General features: G+C 35.3%; 1 protein-coding gene across 1 annotated transcript in view; it reads left to right on the forward strand.

Moving 5' to 3' along the window:
• The window catches only part of LOC145243418 (protein arginine N-methyltransferase 1-like), a 58,707-nt gene extending 37,967 nt beyond the window's left edge, over nucleotides 1-20,740 (forward strand). The window contains exon 2 of the mRNA XM_080106281.1: nucleotides 19,347-20,740. Within this exon, the coding sequence (XP_079962407.1) occupies nucleotides 19,347-20,716 (1,370 nt within the window). The 3' untranslated portion in view covers nucleotides 20,717-20,740. The remainder of the gene's footprint in view (nucleotides 1-19,346) is intronic.
• Nucleotides 20,741-25,934: the final 5,194 nt, after the last annotated feature.

A 25,934-nucleotide genomic window follows, 5' to 3' on the forward strand; every position in this document is an offset into this window, starting at 1 on the left:
TGCATCCTTTCAAATACAAAAAACTGGATCACTGCTCGACATTCAACAGGCTCCATTTCACACCTGACTCAGTTCAAACACTTGTCAAACAGAAACCACAATTAGTTCAGAGCTGTCATCATCATATCTTGTCGCTCTATCTCTTCAACCAGCGGCGTGCGGTTTCATTACCAACACTGAGGTCTTCGTCCGTGCAGTTGGGCCCCAGTGGGCAAGATGTTAAAATGTGCTCGATGGTCTGAACTTGGGCACCACAGGGGCATTCAGCAGTTGTAGAGTAACCCCACATGAGGAGGTTGTCGCCAGTTTTTGCAACTTTTGCCCTTGCCCTATTCAGAGTGACCCACTCCGAAGGGACAGGTGTGTGCCAGGTGGTAAGGTTTCACTGGGCTCTGGCAGTGCTATATTTGTAGACTGAGGGTCTACCTCTCTCCACATCTGAAGCCGGTAAGAGGATGTAGGAGTGTCCGTTAGTTCCTCCACTGTGGCAAAGCTTCGCCGGGACACAAGTTGTCTAGCCACCTCCGAGTAGCCATAGAGAGAGTGTCTGGGGTCTTTGAGTTGTTTAGTACGCTCAACTCTCGCAATTATATCCTGGCGGACTTTAGGTGATGGTATGCCACTTAATCGGTATAGGGCTAGTAGAGGTGTGCTTTTTAAGTTTCCGGTTATGATCCGGCAAGCTTTGTGGAAATTTGCGTCAATGCGGTGAGCATGGGCTGAGCGAGACCATACTGCAGCCCCATATTCAGCCGTGGAGTAACATAGGGCTAATGATGTTGTCCTTAGCGTGTGTGGGTCTGCTCCCCAACTCGAGTTAGCCAGTATGTTGACTAAGTTAATTCGAGGCGCGATCTTCTTTCGGAGCTTGTCTATGTGTGTCTAGAAGGAGAGAGTTCAGTCCAGTGTGATGCCAAGGTAGACTGAGTATGGTTCATTTACTAGCTCCTTACCTTCCCATTGGATCTTCAGCTTCCTGTTGGCTATGTGGTTGTTAAGGTGGAAACTACAAACTTTTGTTTTCCCAGGATTGGGATTGAGGAACCATTTCTTATAGTAGGAGGCTAGGGTTTTTAAGGCACTGGAGATTCTTTTCTCAATTGCTTCAAAGCTCTTGTCTTGTGTCGCAAGACACATGTCATCCGCATAGATGAATCTACGGATGTCTGTAAATTCTGGTAGGTCATTTGTATAGATGTTAAACAAAGTCTGCGCCAAGATTCACGAGATTTTGGCCCAAAATTCTGGATCATCTCTGTTGAGATACCATCTAGTCCTGATGTCTTTCTAGACTTGAGATGTTTAATTCCAGTCTTCAATTCCTCCTCAGTAAATGGGGGGAACATGTCATCAGACTCTTTGTGGACTTCGCCCATCTTCTCTTTCATCTGTTTAACGTAACCTCGTTCTCTATGCAGTGGTTTCCCATTTATAAGTAGTTGGTGAGCAACTTGGTTTGGTGAGACTGCTGCTGCTGTAGTGTCCGGTTTTTTATCGCTGTTTATCTTTTGTTTTCCATGCATTTTTGCTATTGTGGGTCATATCCAGATCTGCAACAGTCTCCATCTATCGCTCTTTACGGGCTGCAGATAGAGAGGCCAACAGTTTGTTGCCCAGCTCAGTGGTAAGTTTTTTGAATGGGTCTCTGTTATATGCTTGTACATAATTTTCATAGATGGTCTTACTTGTCTCATCCAAGCCAGTTATGTATTCCTTCCTACAGCCCCTTGGGATGTTCTTCTTGGCAATGTGTCACACAAGAGCTTGGAAGGCTTCATATCCTGATGCTACGGGATGTACATCATTAATTGTATTCTCTAAGTTGTCCGTGAAACCCTCCCAGTTAGCCCTCCGATAGTTGAATCTGACCATAGGTTTAGTAGGCACAGGTCCAACTACTGGTTGCATCTCAACAATGATGGATCGGTGTTGGGATTTTGGGATCGGTTGGCCAGTGGACTTGCTGAAGTTGTGTTGATGCCTTGCTGATGAAAATGCGAGGTCGGGGTTATAGCCTTTTCGCCATCAAGCGCTTAAGAAGGATGGTTTATCCTTAGGCCTATTGAGAATGGCAAGGTTTTGGTGTAGGGCCCATTCTTCAACAGAATCTCCGTCCTGGTTGTTCTTAACATAGCCCCACATCATGTTGTGGCTGTTGAAGTCGCCAATTATGATATTGGCATTATTGTCAATTTGGATGTTGTCAGGCCAACTGAATGGTACAGGTGGTGGCTTATAGACGGAGGTGATGGTTACGTGAATTGTTTTCACCTGCAAAATTTCGATACCCCTTGAGGTAAAGTCAGTACATCCTTTGAGTATTGATTTGTCACGGATATAAACAGCACTCCCGTGCACAACACTTTGATGAGAGATAGCGAGGTGCATTCCAGGTATTTTTGGTGGGTTGTCCAATTTATGGGTCTCCTGGATGCAGAGGACATCTGCTTTCAGGTTAGATAAAATGTCAGATTTGGGTTGGGACATACCTTCAGCATTGAAGCTGATGATCTTGAATTTGGCCGACATGTTGTTTCCGAGGCCGAGGGTCTATCCTTTTACCGCCACCGGAGATATGCAGAGATGTTGCGTAATGTAGCAATTGGTTCTCCCGAAGGATTAACAGAAGGCACCACGTGAAGGTTTGCTATTTGCCCCAATTTGTTCAGAGCTGTAATTTGCCACATAACCTGTAGAGATATAAATCATTGCACATGCAAAATTTCAGCTAGATCAAACAACTGGAAGTGGGTCAGGGGCATTACTTATTGCACGCCCCTCGTATATTTTGATGGTGAAGCTGTTAAGGTTGCCTGAAAGTTCTGATATCTGTGTGATATGATTGGAGCACAGTGAGAATGTGGTACCAGTGTGATTGCAAGAATTAGAAGTGGATGCTGTAAGTTCAAGGAACTTCTGCCATTATTAATCAGCAGTGTTACTGATATTAACCAAGGGAAGATTCGGTTAGCCATATGTGCGCAGTGTAAACATGTATGAAAGTGACAGCTAGCCAGTGGAGATTAAGGATATGTGTTACATGAAGAGAAATTACATGAGAATATGATAGGTGTGTAATGTAAGTCTTAAATGTAGACTTAGATCTGACGACCTCAGAGGAAGATTAAATCTGGATAGTATAATGGAGATATATAGAGAACAAGCGATTTCGTTGGTATAGTTACATTGAAAGTTGGATGAGAGTACTTGGATTAATGTATGTAGAACAGTTGGAGTGCCAGGGTCAGTTCATAGAGGAAAAGCAAGGAAAACGTGGTTGGAAGTGATAAGGATGGATATGAGAGAAAGAGGGATAAATAAAAATCTGCTCAAGTATCTGAGCAGGTTTTATTTAGTCAAGAAAGATGTAATAAGAAAGAAAAAGAAGTTTCAAAGTTGATTTCTTCTCAAAAGTAGAGCCATCCATAAGAATCTCAGGAAAAAAAAAAATTGAAGGACACCAGTTGAGTCTTGTTTGGAATGAAAAAAAAAGGTTTTAGTTAAAAAGATAAAAAAAAATTTGAACAATTTAAATAAAATTTATTTCAACAGTTTCATCAATACAAAACATGGTTCAAAACATGGCTTATAGAAGCAAACATATTAAACAGCTTAATTCTGCCAACATGTATATGTACTACAGAGATGTAACCGAGTCCATTAGCCACACATCTTGTCATATTAACATCTTGAACGGGACTTTTGTTTAGTTTCCAGGCCAAAAAATGGTGAGGAGTAAGCCAAGTAATACAATATCTTGTCAACATGATGTTCGAAGTCCGACTGTTTATAAAAGGTGTAAAATTATTTGAATGGAAAAGGAAAAGGTTACACGTATACAAAATGTTCTAATCACCAAACATATCACAAGTGGTAATATACCTGTGTTAGGAAAGGATATAAACAGACTGGATACTAAAATGCTGACACTGAATGGAATAACGTACTCCAAATCAATGTCTGCCAAGGCTGTATTTGCCCAAAGGAGCAAGAGGTATAGGTCTCTCAGAGAGTGACCATCAGCATTATGCAACTATTGTAAGCACCGGACAATATCCCAAAAATCCAAGCTCCCAAAATCCAAACCTCAAAATGGTGCATGAACACCATGAAACAAGAGCCAGTAGAAGTATGTCCATCACGAAACATTTTGGACAAGACTGTCTTACAGGTGAGATAGAATCAGAAAAGAAGTCTGCTACAGAAATAGCCCAAAAGAGTCGCCAAAAATACACAAAGAATTTTCATTGAAAAAAAACTAGAAGAATAGATCGACCAACAGTGTGCCATGTATTTTCTGTATGAATTTATCCAGGATTATATAGATAAAGAAAGGTCCATAGACTGGCTGAAAAGAGGATCACTCTACTATGATCAGGATAGAATTATAATTGCTGCCTAAGATCAAGGCTTGATGACCAATGCTTTTAAGGAAATGAGTGGTCTAAGCAATGACAGCAAGTGCAGGTTCTGCCACACAGAAGTAGAGAATGTGAGCCACCTGACATCCAACTGTAAGGTTCTGTCGGGGAATGGCTTGTATACGACCTGACACAATCGAGTGTGTAAATATCTCCACTGGATGAGCTGCAAAAAGTTGAATATCGAATGCAGCAGCAAATTCTGGGAACATATAGCAGAAAGAACAGTTGGAAATAAGTCGTACACCATCCATTATGACGATCCAGTTCCTACAGTTACGTACCTAGAAAATGGAGCCATAAAATCTGGCACAGTGATATAGAACAAGGGGAAAGAAGCAACTTTAGTAGAAGTTAGTGTCTTCAACGATGCCTGGTCAAACAGAGCTGAAAGGGAAAAGATAATGAAATACCAAGGTCTTATGCATGACATGAAAAGAAACTGGAATCTTAGGAAGATCTCTATCATTCCAGTAATTACAGGAACAACTGGACTCCTGAAAAAATAATTTCAAAGACTACCTTGCAAATATACCCGGTGAACCAAGTGCAAGAGAGATTCAAACAGTTGCACTTAAAGGGATGGTCAGAATCTTAAAAAGATCTGTGTTGAAATACCTGAATTAGCGGGTGAGTTATTTGGCATCCAATGGGATACTCCATCCCCAGCTTGAACAAACTAATAAGAAAGTGTCACCTTATCAAACCACATACAAATCACTGTCAGGAATTACATAGTCCTGCATATGATCTTAAAAGACATCTAGTGGTGAATCTCAGTTTGGGGCTGTGGAGAATGTGGAGTTGTCCTTTAGTTATCACTAGTTTGCTCTAGTCGTATGTACTGTTCATAACTTTATGTGCATATGTATATATATATTAGAAAGTTTGACTTGTGTCCAAGTAACCTACATCAAAAATTTAAAGTATTTAGACCCAAAATTGGTAGAGCCTGCAAAAGTCAACTCTTTCAACTTTGACCTCTTGGCAGCCAAATTTTCGCCGAAAAACTTATTAAAAAGCTTACTGTATGTCTGAATACTCTTTATGTAAAATTTCAAATGTTTAGACACAAAATTGGCTGTATAGTTTGCTAGAGATCGCAAATGTTAAATCTTTTGAACTTTGACCCCTTGGCAGAAAACTTTTTGGCCAAAAACTGATTAAAAAGCTTGCCCTATGTCTGAATACACTTTATGCAAAATTTTAAATGTTTAGACCAAAATTAGCCGAGTAATTTGGTAGAGACTGCAGAGGTCAAATTTTTTTCAACTTTGACTTCAATTTTGACCCCCTTAACAATTATTGTTTTGGGCTCAAATCAAATTACAAAGTTTGATCCATGTTCAAGTAACCTACATCTAAAATTTCAAGTGTTTAGACCCAAAATTGGCAGAGAAGTTTGATAGTTTTCAGAAGTCAAATCGTTGAACTTTGACACCTTGATAGCCAAATTTCTGGCTGAAAACTGATTAAAAAGATTTTCCCAAATCTCAATGCCACTTATGTTAAATCTCGAGTCTGTAGACTTAAAATTGACAGAGTAGTTTGGTAGGGAAATGTACACACACACACACACACACACACACACACTTTTACTTTTATAGATATATAGATTTCTCTCAGGTTCACTTTGGTCTAAAGTGGTAATACCTGTTAGGGCATCTGGTGCTACCAATACAGGCTGTCTGAAGATACTGGTTTCCTGGTAAAAAATGCACCAAACATTGATGTTACCGTTTTTTTTTTTTTTAATTTTCTTTCCTTTGAAAAACTCAATCATGTTCTGCAAACAACAATTTTCCTATACAAAACAACCAAACCAAACACTGTGAATAAATATTGGAAGCTATATAGAACTTGAAGCATAAAACCTTCTTTTTTTTTTTTTTTTTTTTTTTTTTTTTATTACATTTTCATCCCAAACAAGGCAAATTGCCACTTTGGTGTAGGGGGCTACTATCAGGGGCAATAACTACTGGGGTACTATGTAAGGATTTGGGAAGCAAGATGTCGGTTCACATTACACTTGAACTTCTGCACGTCAGTACTGTTGGGGAAGCAGGGACCTGGAATGGAATTCCAAATTCTAGCGGTTCTGGGGAAGAAACTATTGGAGTAGAAAGATCTTTTACATCTAAGGATCTCTACAGTGTGGGGGTGGGATTTAGCAGCCTGTCGGGTTTGTCGAGGGTGCTCACGTCGTGGGGGCACAAGTGATTGCAGTTCGTCAGAGCATTCACCACTAAAATACTTGTAGAACAGGCAGAGGGATGCAACATTTCGTCGATGGGACAGAGGCTGAAGCTTAGATGCCAGTTAGGTTTGCGACTCTCTTTTGAACCTTGTCTAGGAGTGAGAGACTAGTAGCAGATGCACCAGCTCAAATATGACAGCAATACTCCATACATGGGCGAATGGTGGCCTTATAGAGGTACAGGATACTTTCAGGTGTTAGTAGTTGTCTAGCACGGTAGAGAGAGCCCACCTTTCTTGCAGCGGCCCTGGCAATGCCTTCAATGTAATTGTTCCAACTCATGTTTCCTGTGAACGTTAGGCCATGGAGTTTGAAAGATGTACTCTCAGATAAAGAGTCGTTGGCCATTGCTATAGGTGGCAGAGACGGTTTCTTGTAATTATTGAATGAAACTAGTTTAGTCTTGGCGGCATTGAACGTGACCAACCATTTTTGTCCCCATTCCACTACAGATTGGAGGTCTTCCTCTAGTGTTTCTGCCATTTCTTTAGAAATGTGTTCATTCGTCTTCCTGTCGTACCTGCCATAGTGTAGTGTCATCAGCATATATACCCATCTCAGAGGCAATTTTGTCGGGGAGGTCATTTATGAATATCAGGAACAGTAGAAGTCCAAGGATAGACCCCTGGGGCACTCCCGCATTTATATCATATTGTTTAGATGTACGACCGTCGAGGACAACCTGGATTTTTCTCTTCTCTAAGAAGGATTTAATTATGTTAAGTATTCTACCAGTGATACCGTATGATCTAATTTTCCTGAGGAGACCCTCATGCCATACCCTGTCAAAAGCCTTAGATATATCTAGAGCCACCGCTCTGCCCTCCCCCCGCTTTGGCCAGTGAATGGTATATACGTTCAGAGATTAGTTAGGATGTCTGCTGTGGAACGGGCTTGTCTAAATCCATATTGTTTGTCAGTCAGAAGTTTAGCATCTGTAAGGTGATGGACTAGAGCATGGTCAATTAAGGTCTCAAATATTTTGGCAAAAAGTGGGAGGAGGCTAATGGGGGCGATAATTTGATGGGTCAGTCCTTTCGCCAGAATTCTTGAACACTGGTACAACAGAAGCAGTTTTCCAACAGCCCGGAAAGCAAGCTTCATTAAGGCATTTGTTGTAGAGTTTGGCGAGAACTGGAGCTACTTCGGCTGAGCATTTTTTTAATAGCACAGCTGGGATGAGATCGGGTCCACATGCTTTTGAAGTGTCAAGGTTTTTTTATGATAGCATGCACCTGAGCAGGGATGATTTTCAGATCGTCTATCGTGGCATCTATCCGCATAGGAAAGTCAGGTAGGGGGTGGTTGGAAGGGTCCAGTGTGGAGTTTGAGGCAAACCGACTGGCAAGCATGTTAGCCTTCTCGGTTGCTGAGGAGACAACCTTCCTCAAATTACTGGATTTGACATTATTTAACCCAATAAATGTTGATATGCCATTAAAAAAAAAACAACCAACCAAGAAATCATGTGCAAAAGAAAAAAAAAAAGATCTTAATTGTGTAACTGCTACACAGGAATTTAGAAAATCTGTTGATATTGCATTCGATTGCATAATTACATAATATACAATGGGTCAACATTCATGTGTTATCGCTTTCTTTCTTGTCGACGTTTTGGCAAACAGAAAAATGTCTATCTCTGCTGTTTTTTACATTATATAATAAGTCAAGTCGAGATTACGCACACAAGTGTCATATTGTCTGTCATTTGAGCTAAAAGTATGCACTAAGTAATTTAACTGTTTTCTTCGTAGTGATCGCTGTTGGTGAATAGATTTTTATTCAATCGTTCTCAATATTTGCCTCTTTAAAAAGACAAAAAAAAAATTGTCAAGTGTCCACATGTTTTGTGATGCAAGTGAGAATAATTTGCTAGTTTTTAAACTAGCAAATATATGTTCCCCTCTCTGTTCGCATAATTTTGCGAGGCTGGGAGGATTATATAATGGTTAAAAAAAACTACCTACATTGTAGTTAAAGCAAAATAAATTGTTTTCAACTATTAAATTTACAAACACTCTTTATAATCTTTGTCCATTCATTTTTTATTTTCATTTTTGAATTAATGTTTTGAAATATGATGTGCATCATAAATCTATGACGTCATACTAAAGCAATGATTATTATTTTAATGAAATATTTTAAGCTCTGTTTATAAGAAAGTCCAAATAGCTCAGTCGGTATAACCTCAGACTGAAGATCTCAAGGTTTCAGTTTCGATTTCCGGTCATGGTACCTTTTTTATTTGTTGGGAATTTAATTTATATAATTATACTATTAATGTAATATTCTCCATTTCTAAAAGTAATTAAGATCACTACATTTCAAAATGAGTCAAATTCCATAATGTATTTATTGCGTTTAAAAAAATTGTGAAGAATCCTTTGTGATGTGTATGTAAGATTTTTGCTTAAAAATATCTATTTAAGTTATAGACAAAAATTCTGTGCATCTTAAAGCCCTGCTAAAAGTTTGCTTCAATCTTGCATATTTAGTGTTTATATAGATATCGCTTAAACTGAAAGTCCTACAATGGTAAAAAATTACAAGGTAAGTGCATAAAGGGTCCCTAGTAATGTGTATAAGATTTTGCTTAGAAATTACTTACTAATCCTTAAGTTATAAAAAGAATTCTATGAAGCCCATACAGAGTTTGTATCAATTTGGCATACTTTAGTGTTTTTATAGATATCTTAGAGATAGTCATTTTATAAAAATCGCTTGAGACTAGAGATAGAGAGACATTGCAGAGTAGCCTCAGCAGTGATCACAACTGACTTTCGGTGCCTCCACTGTTCAAGACAATGTGCCTCTAAGCTGAAGCTACAGAGCCACCTCTGTGCTCATAGATTAGATGCGGAACACAAACGTCATTACCAGATCTGATGGACAACCACTATAGATATCTCCTAAACCAAATCATGGCTGTATATCTTTTGGGACTATTCATTTTGAACTGCCATCATAAGTTATAAAAATAGACATCGATATTTGAAGCAAGGTTCTCCATCAGGGTAAAAAATTTTAACTCCCTGAATAAAACTTACCTTCGTTGCATCAGTATTATTTATTTATTTTTTTGAATTAGTGTTTTTTTTTTTTGTTTTTTTTTGCTGGGCAGAAGGGGAAGGGGGTAACCGCTTATCCAGGCCTAAGGCCACTCGAGGATACGAGGATAAGGATTAATGAGTGTCAAGTGTCCAGTAAAACAACACCATGATCAGTGATCAAAGAACTTGGGTAAGATTTCATTAAGAGGACGGTTCAACAAGAACTTGTTTACATTAGACTTGAAAATTACCATGTTATAGTTAGCTGGAAAGCAGCACTGTGGTATCATGTTCCACATATAGATAATTTTAGGAAAGAAACTTTGCTCATGGAACTTTCATTTAGTTTTAGGCACAGACAGCGAGAGAGAGAGTGAGGGAAATTATTGATAGTTGTTATAGCTAGACAAGTGTTTGTTGTGAATGCTATACAGGTGGGAGAAGACCATAGATAGAAGCTCAGTCGAGCCATGGAAATAACGATAGACTCACAACGTCTCTTCTGTGAGAAAGAGGAAGTAGGGAGAGAAAAAGGTCCTCATGATGCCAGTGATACCATTTTTGCAAAAGCCTCTTTTTCAGAGAAAGAAGGGACAGATGGAGGAGGGGGAGGCGGTGTGTAAAATTTAGTTGCACTTTACGCACCTCTCTGGTGTGTGATGTGCGTGTGTGTGTGTGTGTGTTCCATCTCTTACCTGTATTGCTTTACAACCTTTGAGAAGGGATCATGTTTCTCCTCAGAAATATCTATCCTCACTATGATAGCCCAAACTTCACTCCCTACCAGCCTCTCGGCCCCCATCCCCAGTCGGTCTGCATTTTCACAGATATAAATAAAATAAAAAGTCCTTGAAGGCATCATCTCATTCTCAAACACTCCCCATCCGTTTACTCATAGCATCGACATATTCACTCTGCATCCATTACTGCCCCTACAGTATCTTGTACCAGAAGAACCATTTCCTCCGGTTGTGTTATAAATACCAACTTTAAGCTATTATTCATTATGATATACCAGATGGGTAATTGCGTCATAGCTTTTCTCGTTCTTTCGCTCATGCTAGCATGAGAACATGATACAAGAAAACGCATACTAGTTTCGCCTTTTGGCTTCTTCCTAAGACGACTTAGAAAAAGAATGTGCTTACTGATCATATTGGAGGTCCTGGGTATTATGTTAAAGTGCATCTGACAGTAAGGCCCCAATTTGGGGACTTTGGGATCTATGGAGTTACCCCTTAGTTATAGTGGCTCTAAGGTACACTTTGACTTGGTGTTATAGTCTGGGTCCTATCTACAGGTTGAATAATATTTGTCTGGGATGCGATACTAAACTGCTTTGGATACCCTTGAGCAAGGTGTTCTCTACCTCATTACCTCAAAATCCATTTTTCTCAGCCCATTTTACATTTTTTTTTTTCTACACTATTTATCATCTCTATCAATTACTCAAGCTCACATTGTAAGACTGTTACAAACAAGCTCTATGTATCCGGTGTTGTCCAGGAGATTGCTATCAAATAAGTATTACTGATGCTACTAGGTCAGACTGTCTGAAAATATTAACTTCCTGACATAAAATGCACTAAACATTGATGTTATTTTTCCCCCTTCATTTTGCAAAACTCAATCATGTTCTGCAAAGCCAAGAACAAAAACAATTCCCCACCCTCTTTTTCTCTCTCTCTCTCTCTCTCTCTCTCTTTCTCGTCTTTTTTTTTTTTTTTTTTTTTCTCCATTGATTTTTTTGAAGGTATAAAAACTTTGAAGCATGAAAACTTATCAAAATAACCAGATTTGGCATAAAATAATCTGAAAAGGGTTCATATGCCATATAGCAAAACAACCAAACTTTATGAATAAACTGGAAGCATAAAAAACTTTTATCAAAATCATCAGATTCGGCATTAAGTAACCTGAAAATGGTTGATATGCCATAAAACAAAATGACCAATCGAAACCAAATGAATATTTTTTATGATTACGTAAAAAGTTGTTTTTTTTTTTTTTTGTTTTTTTTTGGATTAATTCCCTAAACATTACATGAATTGAATCCAATGTTTATTTATTACCATACAGTGTTTGTTTGGTTTTTTTCTTTTTTTTTTTTATATAATAGTGGATGAAGAATTTTAAGCTAGAAAAGCAATTTGGCACTTTAGTTTATCGGAAGTTGCTTTTTGTTTTCATTTTTGGAAGCCTAGGGGAAATGGAAGACGATCCAATGTTTTCTAATTTCTAGTAATCCAAAACAAGTGCACAAAGGTAATGAAGTATCGCAACGAAAAACATTGAATGATGAAACGTTAAATTAAAATTATTAAAAATTTAGCAACGATATTTCAAAATAAATATTTAAATATTTATAAATAAAATGTAACATTCTATCAGAATCATTTTTTAATAATGCACAAATAAAATATAACATTTTGTTTAGAACTTTATGAAATGGATGGAACGTATTTTTTATACAAGATGTTTTTTTTTTTAAATAAATTTCTTCAACTAAATGAAATAAAAATATTAAGAATTGTAACAGTTATTTTTTAATATTTTTATACGTATGAATTTATTTATTTTTTTTTTACTAGAGATAATGATTAACAGTTTCTTTAAGAATTAAAATTTATGTAATCTATATAATTATAAAACTCAAATGACCTTGTAACGGGTGTTGTAACCCAACATCTGGTTTACGACTTCCGGTTGCGCATGCGTACATAAACATAAACCCATAACAGCATAAACAAATAAACACAAATTACTGAACCGGTTTCGTTCAAACAAACGGACGTCCTTAGAAAAGCAAATATCTAAAATTTATTGAATAAAAAACTTCAAGATATGGGAAGCAAACGCAAAACGTGATTACAAATAATACGTATAATTATCGACTTGTTTCATATATACGATATATATTATACTAAATAACGTTACAATAAAACGTATTGTTTTACTTTGTACGTTTTCAGCGTCCCAATTTTTTTTTTATTTTTTGCGTTTAAATTATCAAAATAAACTTTGTTATTGTTAATACTTTCTGGATTTTTTTTTTTTACATCGTTCATTTACGTATTGTTCAAGTTATTTTAACAGTTTTCTTACAAATAAATCTACTTTAACCCATTGACAACCATAAGAGCATTTTACAACGGCGATTTACCCACCGCCTTTCTTTTTTCTTTTTCTTTATTTATTCTCCATTTTTTAATATATGTTTCTTAAAAACATTCATACATTTTCTTCTACACTACTAACATAAATAAATAACCCCGAAAATGTTTTTATTTTTTTTTTTTTTACATGGCAGTCACCACTTATCAAGGCCTGGAAGCCACTCAGGGATAAGGGTTATTGCGTGTACAGTAATCAATGGGATAATATCGTAATAATCGTTAGTAATGGAGATTTGATAAAGTGTCTTAAGGGGGAGGTTTATCAGGAATTTGTTTATGTTGGACTTGAAGACATCCAAATTGTAGTTAGGTTTGCGTTACAAATAAATAATCAACGCGACAATAAAATGTATTGTTTTACTGTATACGTTTTCAGCGTCCCAATTGTTTTTTTTTTCGCGTTTAAATTAAAAAATATATCAAAATTTGAATTTTACTTTAAGTATTATGGTACCTGTTCAGTGCACATTTATCTATAAGTATGGGAAACCACTTATAATTCAATGGCTGTAAGTTTGTTTTTTTTTCCAAAAATAAACAATTATAAACAGAACAACTCAGAAATCTATCTATATTCTTTTTTCATTTTAATATACTTTCATTTGAATGTTTCTGTTATGTCACAAAAATCTATCTTTACGTCACAAGTGTCATGCTCATACATTAATTCCATAGCTAATATAACATACTGACCCAACGGGTCACGGGTAGTCTAGTATATTATAATTTTGTGAAAAATTTAACCGTTTCTACGTTTTTTGAAAAAGATAAATTTTTAAGAATTGTCTTCTCTTTCTGCTAATAAACCTCTTCTGAAAACGAAAAAAAATAATTTCAGCTAAACAAAATGTATTTATGCCCAATTTGTCTAATTTTTAAAGGTTTCCAAATTCATACCAAAAAAAACAAAACAAAAAAAAAACGGAGGGATCACTGATAATGCAAACTATTAAGTTTATGAAGGAAACAAAATTGATTGGAATGATGTTAATTTCCTAAGTATATTATTTATATGTTAAGTGGATCTGAAAAAAATTGTCTTTTTTTTAATTTCAATTTCATTAAAGAAATGCATTTATAAAATAAAGACAAATTGTTTTGTAATCATCAATTGACAGCCATTAAAATCCTCCACAAACAATAAAAAAAATTAGTAAAATATTTTAAGTAGTTTCATTTTGTGTACTTTCTGAAAACATTTTTAAGAGAAACTTGAATTATGTTAAAAATGAACAAAAGTTGTAACCTGTTGACTTAAAATGAGTGTTTTATGCCAAATTAATGGTTGAATATGGTTAAATCTGCACTCATTTTTTGCATTAAATAATAATCCCTATTGATCCTTAATTATGCATCGAATGGATACCATAAAATTTCAGCCAGATCGATCAGTAGTTTCTGTGAAAGAGTGGAACAGACAGACAAAGAGAAATATAATATGGGTTGAATATCTTTAAAATTAAATTGTTTGTGATTAATACAGAAAACATTCTTGTAACATGAATTTAGGTAATTGAGGTTGAATTTACTACATGTTTATTTTGCCCATGCAGCTTATGCAATTTATATTATTTTCTTTTTCTGAGGAAGATTTATTTCCCTACAGAAAATAAGTCTTTTGTCAAAATTTATCTTGCTTTGTGTAGACAAGTACATTTTTTCCTCAATTTTTTTATATAATTTATTTCAGTGATTTTTTTTTTTTTTTTTTTTTTTTTAATTGGCTTTTTCTCATACTTTTATTTAAATGTCGATTTTTTAAAATTATTTTTTAATTTTATCTGAATTTTATTTATGGAATAGTTTGATCAATAGCTAGCGAACTGAAATTATTAACAAACCCAGTAAATTTTTCATTAACTAATCAACAGAAATAAGTATCCAATGACACCAGTTAGTAGATCAGAAAGTGTCTTACTAAGGGAAATATAAGTCCAAATACAGTATGTAATCAATAAACTAGATTGGATTTTCAAATTTTTCTTGCAAATTACACAGATTGATAATTCAATGAATAGTTGGCTAGTTAGAATCAAATATCTAGTTGACAGATCTATTAGATCTAACATGCAAAATTCTACAAAACTTTATATGCTAGATAAGAATTTTACCAAAATTTAGAAGCTTGAATACTTTGGAAATATTGAACAATGAAATGACAAGTTTTAATACTAAAAATTATAATCCGTGATCCTGTACATAACTCTATAAACCATAAAAGGTCTTTTTTATTTTATTAATGAAGATGAAGGTTTATTACCAATTGTTAGGAGCAAATGACAGATGTACAGTGATCAAAATAATCACGTTATGTATATTAAAATATGTTATGTATATTAATCTTAACTACAACATGAATTAGAACAAATACATTGAAGACATTACCAAGGTAAAAAAGGTGGGTTCCCTCTACCGTGCTAAAAAATTACTCAACTGACAGTAATCTATATCTCTACAAAGTCACCATCTTTTTTTTTTTTTTTTTTTTTTTTTTTTACAAGGGAGTCGCTACATATCAAGACCCGAGGATAAGGGTTAATGAGTGTACAGAGGTCACTGGGACAACAGTGATAGAAATTAAGTAATTATTTAAAAGGATCACTTGACAAGAATTTGTCTATATTGGGATTGAAGACGATCATATTGTAGTAGTCAGCTGGACAGAAGGCCACCAAACAGAATTCCACAGTCGGCAGTTCTAGAAAAGAAACTTTGTTCATGGAATTTGTTAAGATTTAGGCACAGATAGAGAGTAAGTGAAATTGTTGATAGTGATTGTAGCTATACATTTTTTTTTTTTTTGTGAGGATTTTGCAAGGTGGGATCATAGATTGAAGAGAGTATTATTGCCACATTTGGGCTGGTGCATCTTTCATTAGTCTCTTCCTCTTAGGGTCCAAAAAAGTCTCCAATCTTATAAGTCCTGCAGTCCTGCACTATTGGCTAAGTTTCAACTCTTGTCCCAATGTTGCATCCTTGTGCATGTTTTATGAATACTTTACTGGAATGTGCTCTGATGAAATCATAATGCTTATGCTCCCCCCTCCTCTACATACATACTCCCGACTAATCTAACAAACAGCAAATTCCAACCCTTCACTGTTGAGGTCTCTCGGTGCTGAAAATCCTTCTACTTTAATAGTTTCTTCCCTCAGACTGCTAGATCGTGCAATTCTCTCTTTTCCTTACTGTACTAACGTGTAGAAGTTTAAATGTAATGTGAACAGACATCTTGCTGCTTAAACACGTCCAAGTATCAATATTCTTTGTTTGGGATTAAAAAGAGTAAAACAAAAAAAAATAAAATAAATTGACATGTTGCTGGTACTTCTTAGAATGGATGTTATCTGGAGATTTAAAAAAAAATCGCATTCACCACAAATCTTGCCTGTTTATTCTAATCTTGACACAATTCTCTTAAAGAAAACAGTGATTCTCTTTACTGCAAAAGGCAAGTACAGTCATTCTTTATAGCGATAAACACTTCTGAGAGGATGGGACTCGTAGGAGAAGGAGGAGGACAGTAATTATGTTGTTCAATAAAATAAATAGTAAAAAAAAAAAAATGTCTTATGTTAATCTAAACAAACTTTTCCCATGATTCTATAGTTATTATTCACTAGCTTTAACGACCCAGTGTTTTCCCCCGGGGGTCATTATGTTGAAATCTTTTCTATGTGTCACTAGCAGGAAGACCCAACGTTGCCTAGGATTTAACAAGAAGTACTATGTCATTTGTGCACTATACTTATAACACCATATTACTTTCTTCCATTTTTTTTTTTTAATTGATGCTAATTGGGTGTTTGGTAGCTCTGTATGGCAGTGTAGACATTTTGGATAAAACGGATCTCTTCTTCTTAAACTGGTGCTTTTATAGATAACTTTGTAAAAAATTCTAGATTTGATTGTTTTTATTGTTCAATATTGAATTAGTTTTCTCCAAAGGTGGTTATTTTATTAGCATTTAAATATACAGTGAGATGATTGCATTACATAAAATTGAGTGGCAGCAAAAAATGCTTGAATCAGGTTGATTTTATGATATAAAATAATCCAATATGGCTACTGCACTAAGTATCTTTATGTAAAAAAATATTTTATTTCATCAACATCTTAGGTTATGCTTCACTAGAAGGAAGATCCAATGTTGCTTGGAATAATTTTGCACCAAATCTTTTGTGAACACAAAGATCTTTGTGTAGCGGTCTAGGGTATTGAAGAAAATGCGTGTTTCTCTCGCGTTTGGGTGTTACCAATTTGTGGTAGTGGTGAAAAATAGGGAAAATGAATTGAATTGAGAAAGAGACAAACTTAAACGAACTAGAATTTATTTCGTGATGAAACAAGTGAAAGAAAAGGGTACAACACGTGTTCATGTCCGCGTTCGTCTCTTGCTGTTTACTGGTGAGGAGGAAAGTCTATTGTTGTAGAGAAAGAAAGAAAGTCAATCTAGTTTGGTGTGCGTCTCTCGCTGTTAGCTGGTGAGGAGGAAAGTCTGTTGTAGTATAGAGAGAGAGGATAAGAAAAAGTCAATCCAGGCCATGGAGAGAGAAAGCATATAAAGTGTACATACTGTCTGTTAGCTCATGCCCCATACATAGTCGCAGGGGACGTGACGCACACGGGCGCCCCGAAAGGGGGCGAATAGTTCGACGACCGCTCAGCTCGAGAGCTAAGTCGAAAAGGGAAGATGATGCTTATTGCTCTTGGTTTTATACTTGTTTCCGGTGGTCTTTTGCGCATGTGTGGATTTCCTTTGAAAGGGGAAGTGACGTTGTCCTTGTGTGCATGCATGTGCGGATGTTAGCGTGTGTGTATACACGTGAATGTGAGTGTATGTATGCGAACGTGAATATATGTACGTGTGTGGACGTGGGCGCGTATGTTTGTGTGCGCGTATGTATATGACAAGTAATATAGCTTGAAATATGAACACATGTTTTTGTGTGAGACTAGAAAAGGCTCGTGCATTTGCAATAGATAAACAACAATGGTGCCAAATTTATTTTAATAGCTCGATTTTCGACCATTCAAAGTTCATCAGAAATCAAGAAAGTTGATATCTTGTGTGCTGTTTGTAAGAAGTCAAGTTTTACAGGGCATAACTAAGAATTTAAGCATCAAACAAATGAAAAAGTCCTTACAAATGTTATGTCATCTTGTGATAAATGAAAATTAATCATAATGGAAGCAATAATTATTAGATCAATCCAATCGAAACATTGGGCGGTATACCATTATCTCTTGAAAAATGTGCAAAATGATATGGAAACACAACTATGACTGCTCATTTGAACAGCTCATACATTAAATCTTTTTAATGATTTCTGGTATATTAGAGAAGCTATATTTTTCTTTTCATAGTATATCAATTTAATAAAATTCTCAGAAAGCAGAGAGAAACAAAATTTAATAATAGGACAAAAATTTCACTACCTAAAGTTTTCAACTTTGATTTATTTTATGAAAAACCACTTAGTATATAGTTTTAAGTCCACCGTATCGACATCTTTATATGTGTAGAGAATTTAGAAAGCATCAAGTTAAAAAAATAAATTGCTAGTCACAAGAAAAATAGTAATCTAATTTGAAAAAAGGATATATTAACAACACAAGAGAAATAATTGTACATTTATAAATAGAAAAAGATGGCGTTTTTTTATCAAAATGTCTTTCCAAAATAATGTCCAAAGTTGAAATTGAAGGAGATTTAATTATATTTACCTGTTTTTGTACTCTAATCTAGGCTGGTTTCATGCAACCTGATATAAAATATAAATCATAAAATAAACGGTTATATATCAAATATTGAGTTTATTTTATTAATAATATTTGTTTGTTTGTTTTTTTTTTTGTTTTTTTCTAAGAAAAAATGAAATTTACTAAAATAGTTCTGGCATTTCTGTATTTTAGCTTTCTTTAATTATCATTTTTTAAAGAGTTCCTTCAGGACAAGGTGGGACAATCACTAAATGTACAGAACTTTTGCGAAAGTTTTTGGAAAATCAAAACAAATACTGTAATGCAGCAGGAAGCATTAATTATTCGAACATCTATTGAATTAAATTATTATTATTTTTTTATTTTACAAACAACACGTTTTGTAATAAATTAAAATTTCTAAATAAATTAAAATGGTGAACAGTTTGGCTACAAAAGAATTATGCCCGTTTCCAGAGAAATTTCATGATTGTCTCCACTTGTCCCAAATCGAACTCTTCAAAAATAAAAACAAAAGAAAGGTAAAATGCATAAATGCTAAAATTTCTATATATAGAGATTGTAGAAGGTGAAAATTTGCCAGTGTTAAGGAGGGAAAAAAAAAGGATTTTTTTTTTCATAAAAAAAACAAAACAATTGCAATAGCTTTCTATGATTCTTCTATATACACTTTACATACAGACTTCACTTTCTTAAAATATTTTTCTTTTTCTTTCAGTTACCAACTTGAACATGAGCCAACCCAACATTTTAGCTCCAAATTGTTCTGAGCCTAACCTTGATCAATCAGTACCATCTGATGTTAAACTGGAGCCAACATCAGAGTGTGACGATGATGGGAAGATCAGCAGTGGACAAAACAAATCGTTAAATATGACGTTATCTGGAGCCGCTTGTTCAAGTGACTACTTTAAGAGCTACGTTGATATTTCTGTCCACGAGTTGATGCTGAAAGACAAACCTCGGACATTAACATATATGCAGTTTATTGACCAGAACGCCGATTTCTTCAAGGATAAAGTTGTGCTTGATGTGGGAGCAGGAACTGGTATTCTCTCATGTTTTGCTGCAAGAGCTGGGGCAAAACGAGTCTACGCTGTAGAGGCTAGCAATATGGCCAGCCTATGTGAAAGTATTGTCCATCACAATGACCTCCAAGATCAAATAACCGTTATCCAACAACCTGTCGAAGATATGATTCTTGACTGTAAATATGTAGATATCATTATATCTGAGTGGATGGGCTTTTATCTCTTGCACGAATCCATGCTTGACTCTGTTCTTTGTGCTCGTGATAAGTGGTTGTCTCCTACTGGTGTTATGCTCCCTTCAAAGGCCTGCCTATGTGTCTCACCCGTCTCGATGAAAGACTACCATAATGAACATTTTGCTTTCTGGAAAAATGTTTATGGATTCGATTTTTCACCCGCTATTCTTTCCGCTCTGGAAAAATTCTTCAAACAACCAATCATCGAGGTCGTTAAGGAAGATCAGCTCATGTCACCTTCGCAGAAAATCCTCGACATTGACCTTAAGACTGTGACCTTAGCAGAAGTTCAGTCTCTCAGCAAAGAACTTTGTTTTAAAATGGAAAAGTCTGGCAGTTTACATGGTTTTGTGTCATGGTTTGATGTTGTGTTTCTTAACCCTACGGGTACAGGTCCTGAGAGTAAATTGGTTCTCTCAACCTCTCCATATTCCGAACCGACCCATTGGAAGCAAACTGTGTTTTTCCTGCCAACTCCCCTGCTTGTCGATGCTGATGATTCCATTCCTTGCAAATTGACTTTATTTCAAGACGTTGATAATAAACGCCACTACAACATTTGCATAGAAGTACCGTTAGACATTCTCCAGGAGGACAGCCAGACTGAGGATAATCTGAATATAACGCCCGATGATATAGACAGTCCGGAACAACACAGTGTCCCCTGTAATTGTAGTGCACCCCGGTGTAAAATTATAAAAGTCATCATGGAAAAATATGCAGATGAACAGGCAGATCTTCAAAAAAATGACGAAGTAACATTAACCTCAGAAGAAATTGGAGAAGTCAGTGAATTGGATGCCTCGGATTCAACCAATTGATTTTTTTTTTTCTTTTTTTTTTTTTTTTAATAAAAATATGTTAACTTGTAACAAAGAAATAAAATAATTTCTCATTTGCATGCATTTCTAGTTATCAATGTGTGTTAAATGCCAAAAAGTGTACCAATAGTTGAAACTGATTCCAATTATATCCGACTAAAATACCCGTCCTGGGACAGGTAAAATGAATTTGCCAAACAGAACAGTTTAGCACCATTTTTACGTTCTTTTTTTTTTTTAATTTTTACTTGGGTGTCGCCACTTATCAAGGCTTGAAAGCCATTCGAGAATAAGGGTTAATGAATGTTGATAATGTAGTAATCATTAATGGTATAAATTGGGTAGAATTTGATTATTTATGGGGATCTCTGCTTGCAAAGATTAAAATCAAGATTTTTGTCTAGGATCCTCATTCCAATTTTTATCAAAATCCATTACATGATTTTTGATTCTAAAAAATATCTAACATTTAAGACTTAAGGAGTATTAAAAAGAAATTGAAATTCAATGAATCTTGCTTAATTTGTACCAAATGACTATGGATCAAATTCAATGCACATTTGAAATACATTAATTTTCCAATGAAAAGTTGTGCCCATATTATGGCTCCTGAAAACTCTTTAAAATGCTCTAAACAACTGAAATTTGGGGAATATTTATTAATTGCTGTTGAATACCTATTGTTAAAGTTTCCTAAAAACCAAAAGCATCTGAATTTTCACAAAGACTTTCCACTCCTTCCGTTTCCCCTTTGATACCTTCTTAAGATTCCACAATCATACCAGTCATTATAGGAGCAACCGGGCTAATGAAAAAGAATTTCAAAACCTATCTGGCAAATATACCCCGTGAACCAAGTGCAAGAGAAATACAAACAATTGCACTTAAAGGGACGGTTAGAACCTTAAAAAGATCTCTCAGTTGGAGTAACTAAACTGACGGGAGAATGTTTGGCATCCGGTAGAATGCCTCATCCCCAGCAAAAACAAAGTGATAAGAAAATTAAAACAAGAGGGAATAAGCAAATTTATACAGGTAACCTGAGTGCATGTTCTTTGTTGCTATGGCAATTGTCCATTTTTCCGACAATTATATATTATCCTATGTACTGTATATGCAATGCACTGTTAATAAGTTGTAGCGCACCTCCAGAGCGCTGTACACAATGGTTTCATTATTATTATACATTACTGCCTTCTTCAGATGATAATTCTAGTCTAGCAATTTCAAACTGGACTTCTGCTTATTACTCAATTTTGTTCTCAAGTTCTGAGGAAATGGGTCAAACTCACTTTTTTTTAATCAATTCATGTATTCTAGTTTTAAACTTGATATTTTGTAGATTATTTTTGTAACAAAACATTTAGTACTAACATCAAACATCTTTAAAATTATAAACAAACTAGCAGGGATACCCGGTGTTGCTCAGGACCACACAAAAAAATAAAATAGAAGAAATGAAGTTGCGTTTGGACACACCTGCTATACTTAGGATGCTGAGCACTTGTGACAGTTCTAGAACCATCAGATTATGGGGAGGTAGAGGGCTCCCTCAACTATTCCTTACTTTAACAATTTTATAAACAAAATACTGTAAAAATTAAATTTAACTTGAAAAGCATATCTAAAAATAACATCTATCTATCTATATATATATATATATATATAAAAGCAAAAATGTGTGTATATATATGTATATATATATATATATATATATGTATGCATGTATGTTTGCTTTTTGTGTATGTCCGCAAAAGGCTTTTTTCCGGGAAGCGATCGGTCGGCTCACTCCTTAAAGCTTTTTATATCACGTCTAAATGATAATATCTACGAGTTAAGAATGGGGGTCGCCTGTCTATTTAATTTGCCCGACTTTGTAAAGCTAAATATTCCACATTTTTGGATCGGCGCGTGTGGATTTGGCTTTTATGTATAAAAGCAAAACTAATTCGAAGCTTCACGCATTGTTCCCGGTGCAATTGCTGGGAACGTTCAAAAGCAATCAGCTTTGATCAATGCGGAGTTTCTTCTTATATCAGACAATTGCTATTCAATTTGGACAATCCCCTTTTTATGGGGAGCTGGTTTTACCCACAACATCTTGGGGAAACAAAAAAAATAAAAAATCCTAGCCTGCAGTAAATAAAATACTGCCCCGCAGTCAAAGTTGACCTCATTAAGTACGGGCACCTGCCAAGTTTTAATACTGAAATAAATTCAAACATGTTTCTGTTACTATTTCGCGGTGGCCCAGTGGTTAACGTTGCAAGTTTTGGTTATCTTTCAGATGCAAGGTTCATTGTTTACTTGCGGTTTTAACGATGTAAGATTCCGTTGTACGGAAGACCAAATCGGCCAAAATGTCTATGATGTTTTATTGGCGCTTTTCTTCGTATTTTTAATAACATTTTTTTGCACCATTTACAAGTTATTTTTACAAATAATTTTTTTAATACTGTAATAGTAAAATAAAGATACATTTATTAATTATACGGAAAAAGTATCTCGTAATGTTTTCACACGAGATTTTTTTCCTGTTGATTTCTCTTTTTTTTTTAAATATTAAAATTGATTTACTATTTAAAGTGATTTCAAAGCCTTTAACATGACGGAGTTTATAATGAAAACCAAATTACCGTTAAAATTAAAATAATCTTTATTAGAAATTTGTAACAAAATAACAAAATTATAAAACTATTAGATTAAAATTGAGAACTTTTAATTAAACAACGTGAACATTTTATAATGAGTGTTTTCATGAAATGTATTTTTAATAATAAAAAAGTGAACTTTTTTTACTTAAACTTCATAAAAAAAAAACGTATCCAATATAGAATGTTACTAAAATCATTTTACTATTACAGTATTAAAAAAAATATTTGTAAAAGAAAACTTGTAAATGGTGCAAAAAAATGTTATTAAAAAATACGAAGAAAAGCGCCAATAAAAAACATCGTAGACGTATATTATCATTTAAACAGTATATCAATTTAAATATTTAAATTCAGTAAATAAATTTAAATATTTAAATTATGGCCGATTTGGTCTTCCGTACAACGGAATCTTACATCGTTACAACCGCAAGTAAACAAGGAACCTTGCATCTGAAAGATAACCCAAGTTTTTTTTTTTTCATACTTTAATTTCAAACTTCGACTTAAGGGTTCAGGTTCAATCCTTCATACCTACCTACCAAAACTTAACAAAAGTTAACTTCCAAACTAACCTTTCTCTGGCCAGGTTTTTAATTTAATCACTCTTCCCTTTAAATCCATTTTTATCGCTGCTTCCCATATTTTCCTCGGCTTTTTTCTATGAACCGACCCTGTTACTTCAACTGTTCTATATCTATTAACCTAAGAAGTCTCATCCATTCTTTCATTGTGGCTATACCTTCGAAGTCTCCTGTTCTACACACATCTTCCTATATTTCTCAAATTTAACCTTGTTTTTCAGCTCATAAGATCTAAGCTTGTCTTTAAGATCCATAAAAAGTAAATTAAATTTTATTGACGACAACCACACTGGTAACCTTACATTGACCCTGAAAAGAAGATGTGGCCTTGCTTGCCATATGTAGATGCAGAGACAAACGACCAGAGGAGAACGAGGCCTGATGCCAACTGCTCATAGATTCTCACAAGAGCTCTTTTAGCCGCATAACTCACTCACTATCATATTAGTTGTCGCTGCTGCTGCTTCTGCTGATGATGATTGAAAAAAGTTCATAAATATAGCAGGACAAGCAGATCAAAACATTTCTGATTTTGAATTTTTTAAATGAGGATTATTTGCAATGGCCCGTAGCGTAGTGGATAAAGTGCTTGATAAAATTCAGTTGCAATTTCCACTCTCTTGGATGTTGAAAGTTCAATTCTCAGCATGGGCGACCACTCAAAATACAATTGTGTCATGGCTGACGGAACAAGAGCATGCTATTCCCATAGATTAAATAAAGAGTTCCACTCACAAATCTGAATAGGTTTCTAAGTTCGGCAGAAAGATTCCCAAGTTCAGCAAGATATACACAAAAAAGGCCTGAGGTTAGATTGTCTGAAATGTAGTGAAAATAATATTCAAGATGAGAACAGTAGTTCGAAGTATCTAAACATCTATAATATAAATCTCACCTGTCTGTTTAAATGTATGTATGTATGTTTGTATGTCTGCCTAAAACTTTCAACAGAGGTGACAGATTTTTACGAGATCAATATTGTTTTGAAGCTCGACCCTTTGGACGACAATCATCGAAAAATTGGCTAAAAGCATTAATTCTTCCACCCTAAACTGAGCACTTTTCTACAAGGAGGGGTCGCTTTTTTTGCCAATATTTTCGAAAGTCATTCCCACTTTCTGATTGACTAGCCTTAATTTAAACCTTCGCCACTTCCAGTTTGGCGATGGACGCAACGGCAAAGATGTCACATTTTTTTTTTTTCATATTCTTTTCCTCCTTTGTAGTACAGATTTGCGCTTGCCTGCCTACTACACTTTTTGGGGTTTTTTTTTTTTTTTTTGCTTAACACACACCTCCAAACACCCGAGCAGTATGTCTCAAAAAGGCTTTTTTCACCGACGGTCTCGGGGGGGGGGGGGGTTGCTATCACTTAGAACTTTTTATATAGCTCCTAGATCATAATATGTACGATTTGCAAACACGCGTTGTCTAGATTATTTACGTCGATTTTTACAAAATTATTGCTATTTCAGCCCGTCTTGTGTTCGTTCAGCATTTTTGTATAAAACCGAAACTAATTCAAACTAAGCTAGGTTCCCGGCAATCACACCAGGAAACGTCCAGAAGCAATCAGCTTTGATCAATGTGAGGCCAAACTCCTTATATCAGACAATTGCTATTCAATCTGGACAATGGGGAGCTGGTTCACCCCCCCAAAAACATCTTGAGGAAATAACCAGCCAAAGTTGGGTAAACAAACCCCAAAGCTGCTCCGCAGCAAAAGTTAACTTTGCTGCTTCTATTTGACCTCATTAATGAGGTCAAATAGAAGCAACACAGTTAACTTTTATTGCGGCCACGTGTCAATTCTGTTTTTAAGACCTAAATAAATAAATTCAAATGCGTTTCAGTTGCTCTTTGTTGGCCGAGCAGGTAACGTGTCAGGTTTTTGCACAATTTATTTTCCACCTTTGCCTCAAGGCTTCGGGTTCGATCCTAACTACTTACCAAAACTGTTCTTTTCTAAGCCCCCCCCTAAAA

Source organism: Euprymna scolopes, chromosome 22 (genome assembly GCF_053919585.1).
Source record: "Euprymna scolopes isolate OS-2025 chromosome 22, ASM5391958v1, whole genome shotgun sequence".
In the NCBI taxonomy this organism is placed as follows: Eukaryota; Metazoa; Mollusca; class Cephalopoda; order Sepiida; family Sepiolidae; genus Euprymna; species Euprymna scolopes.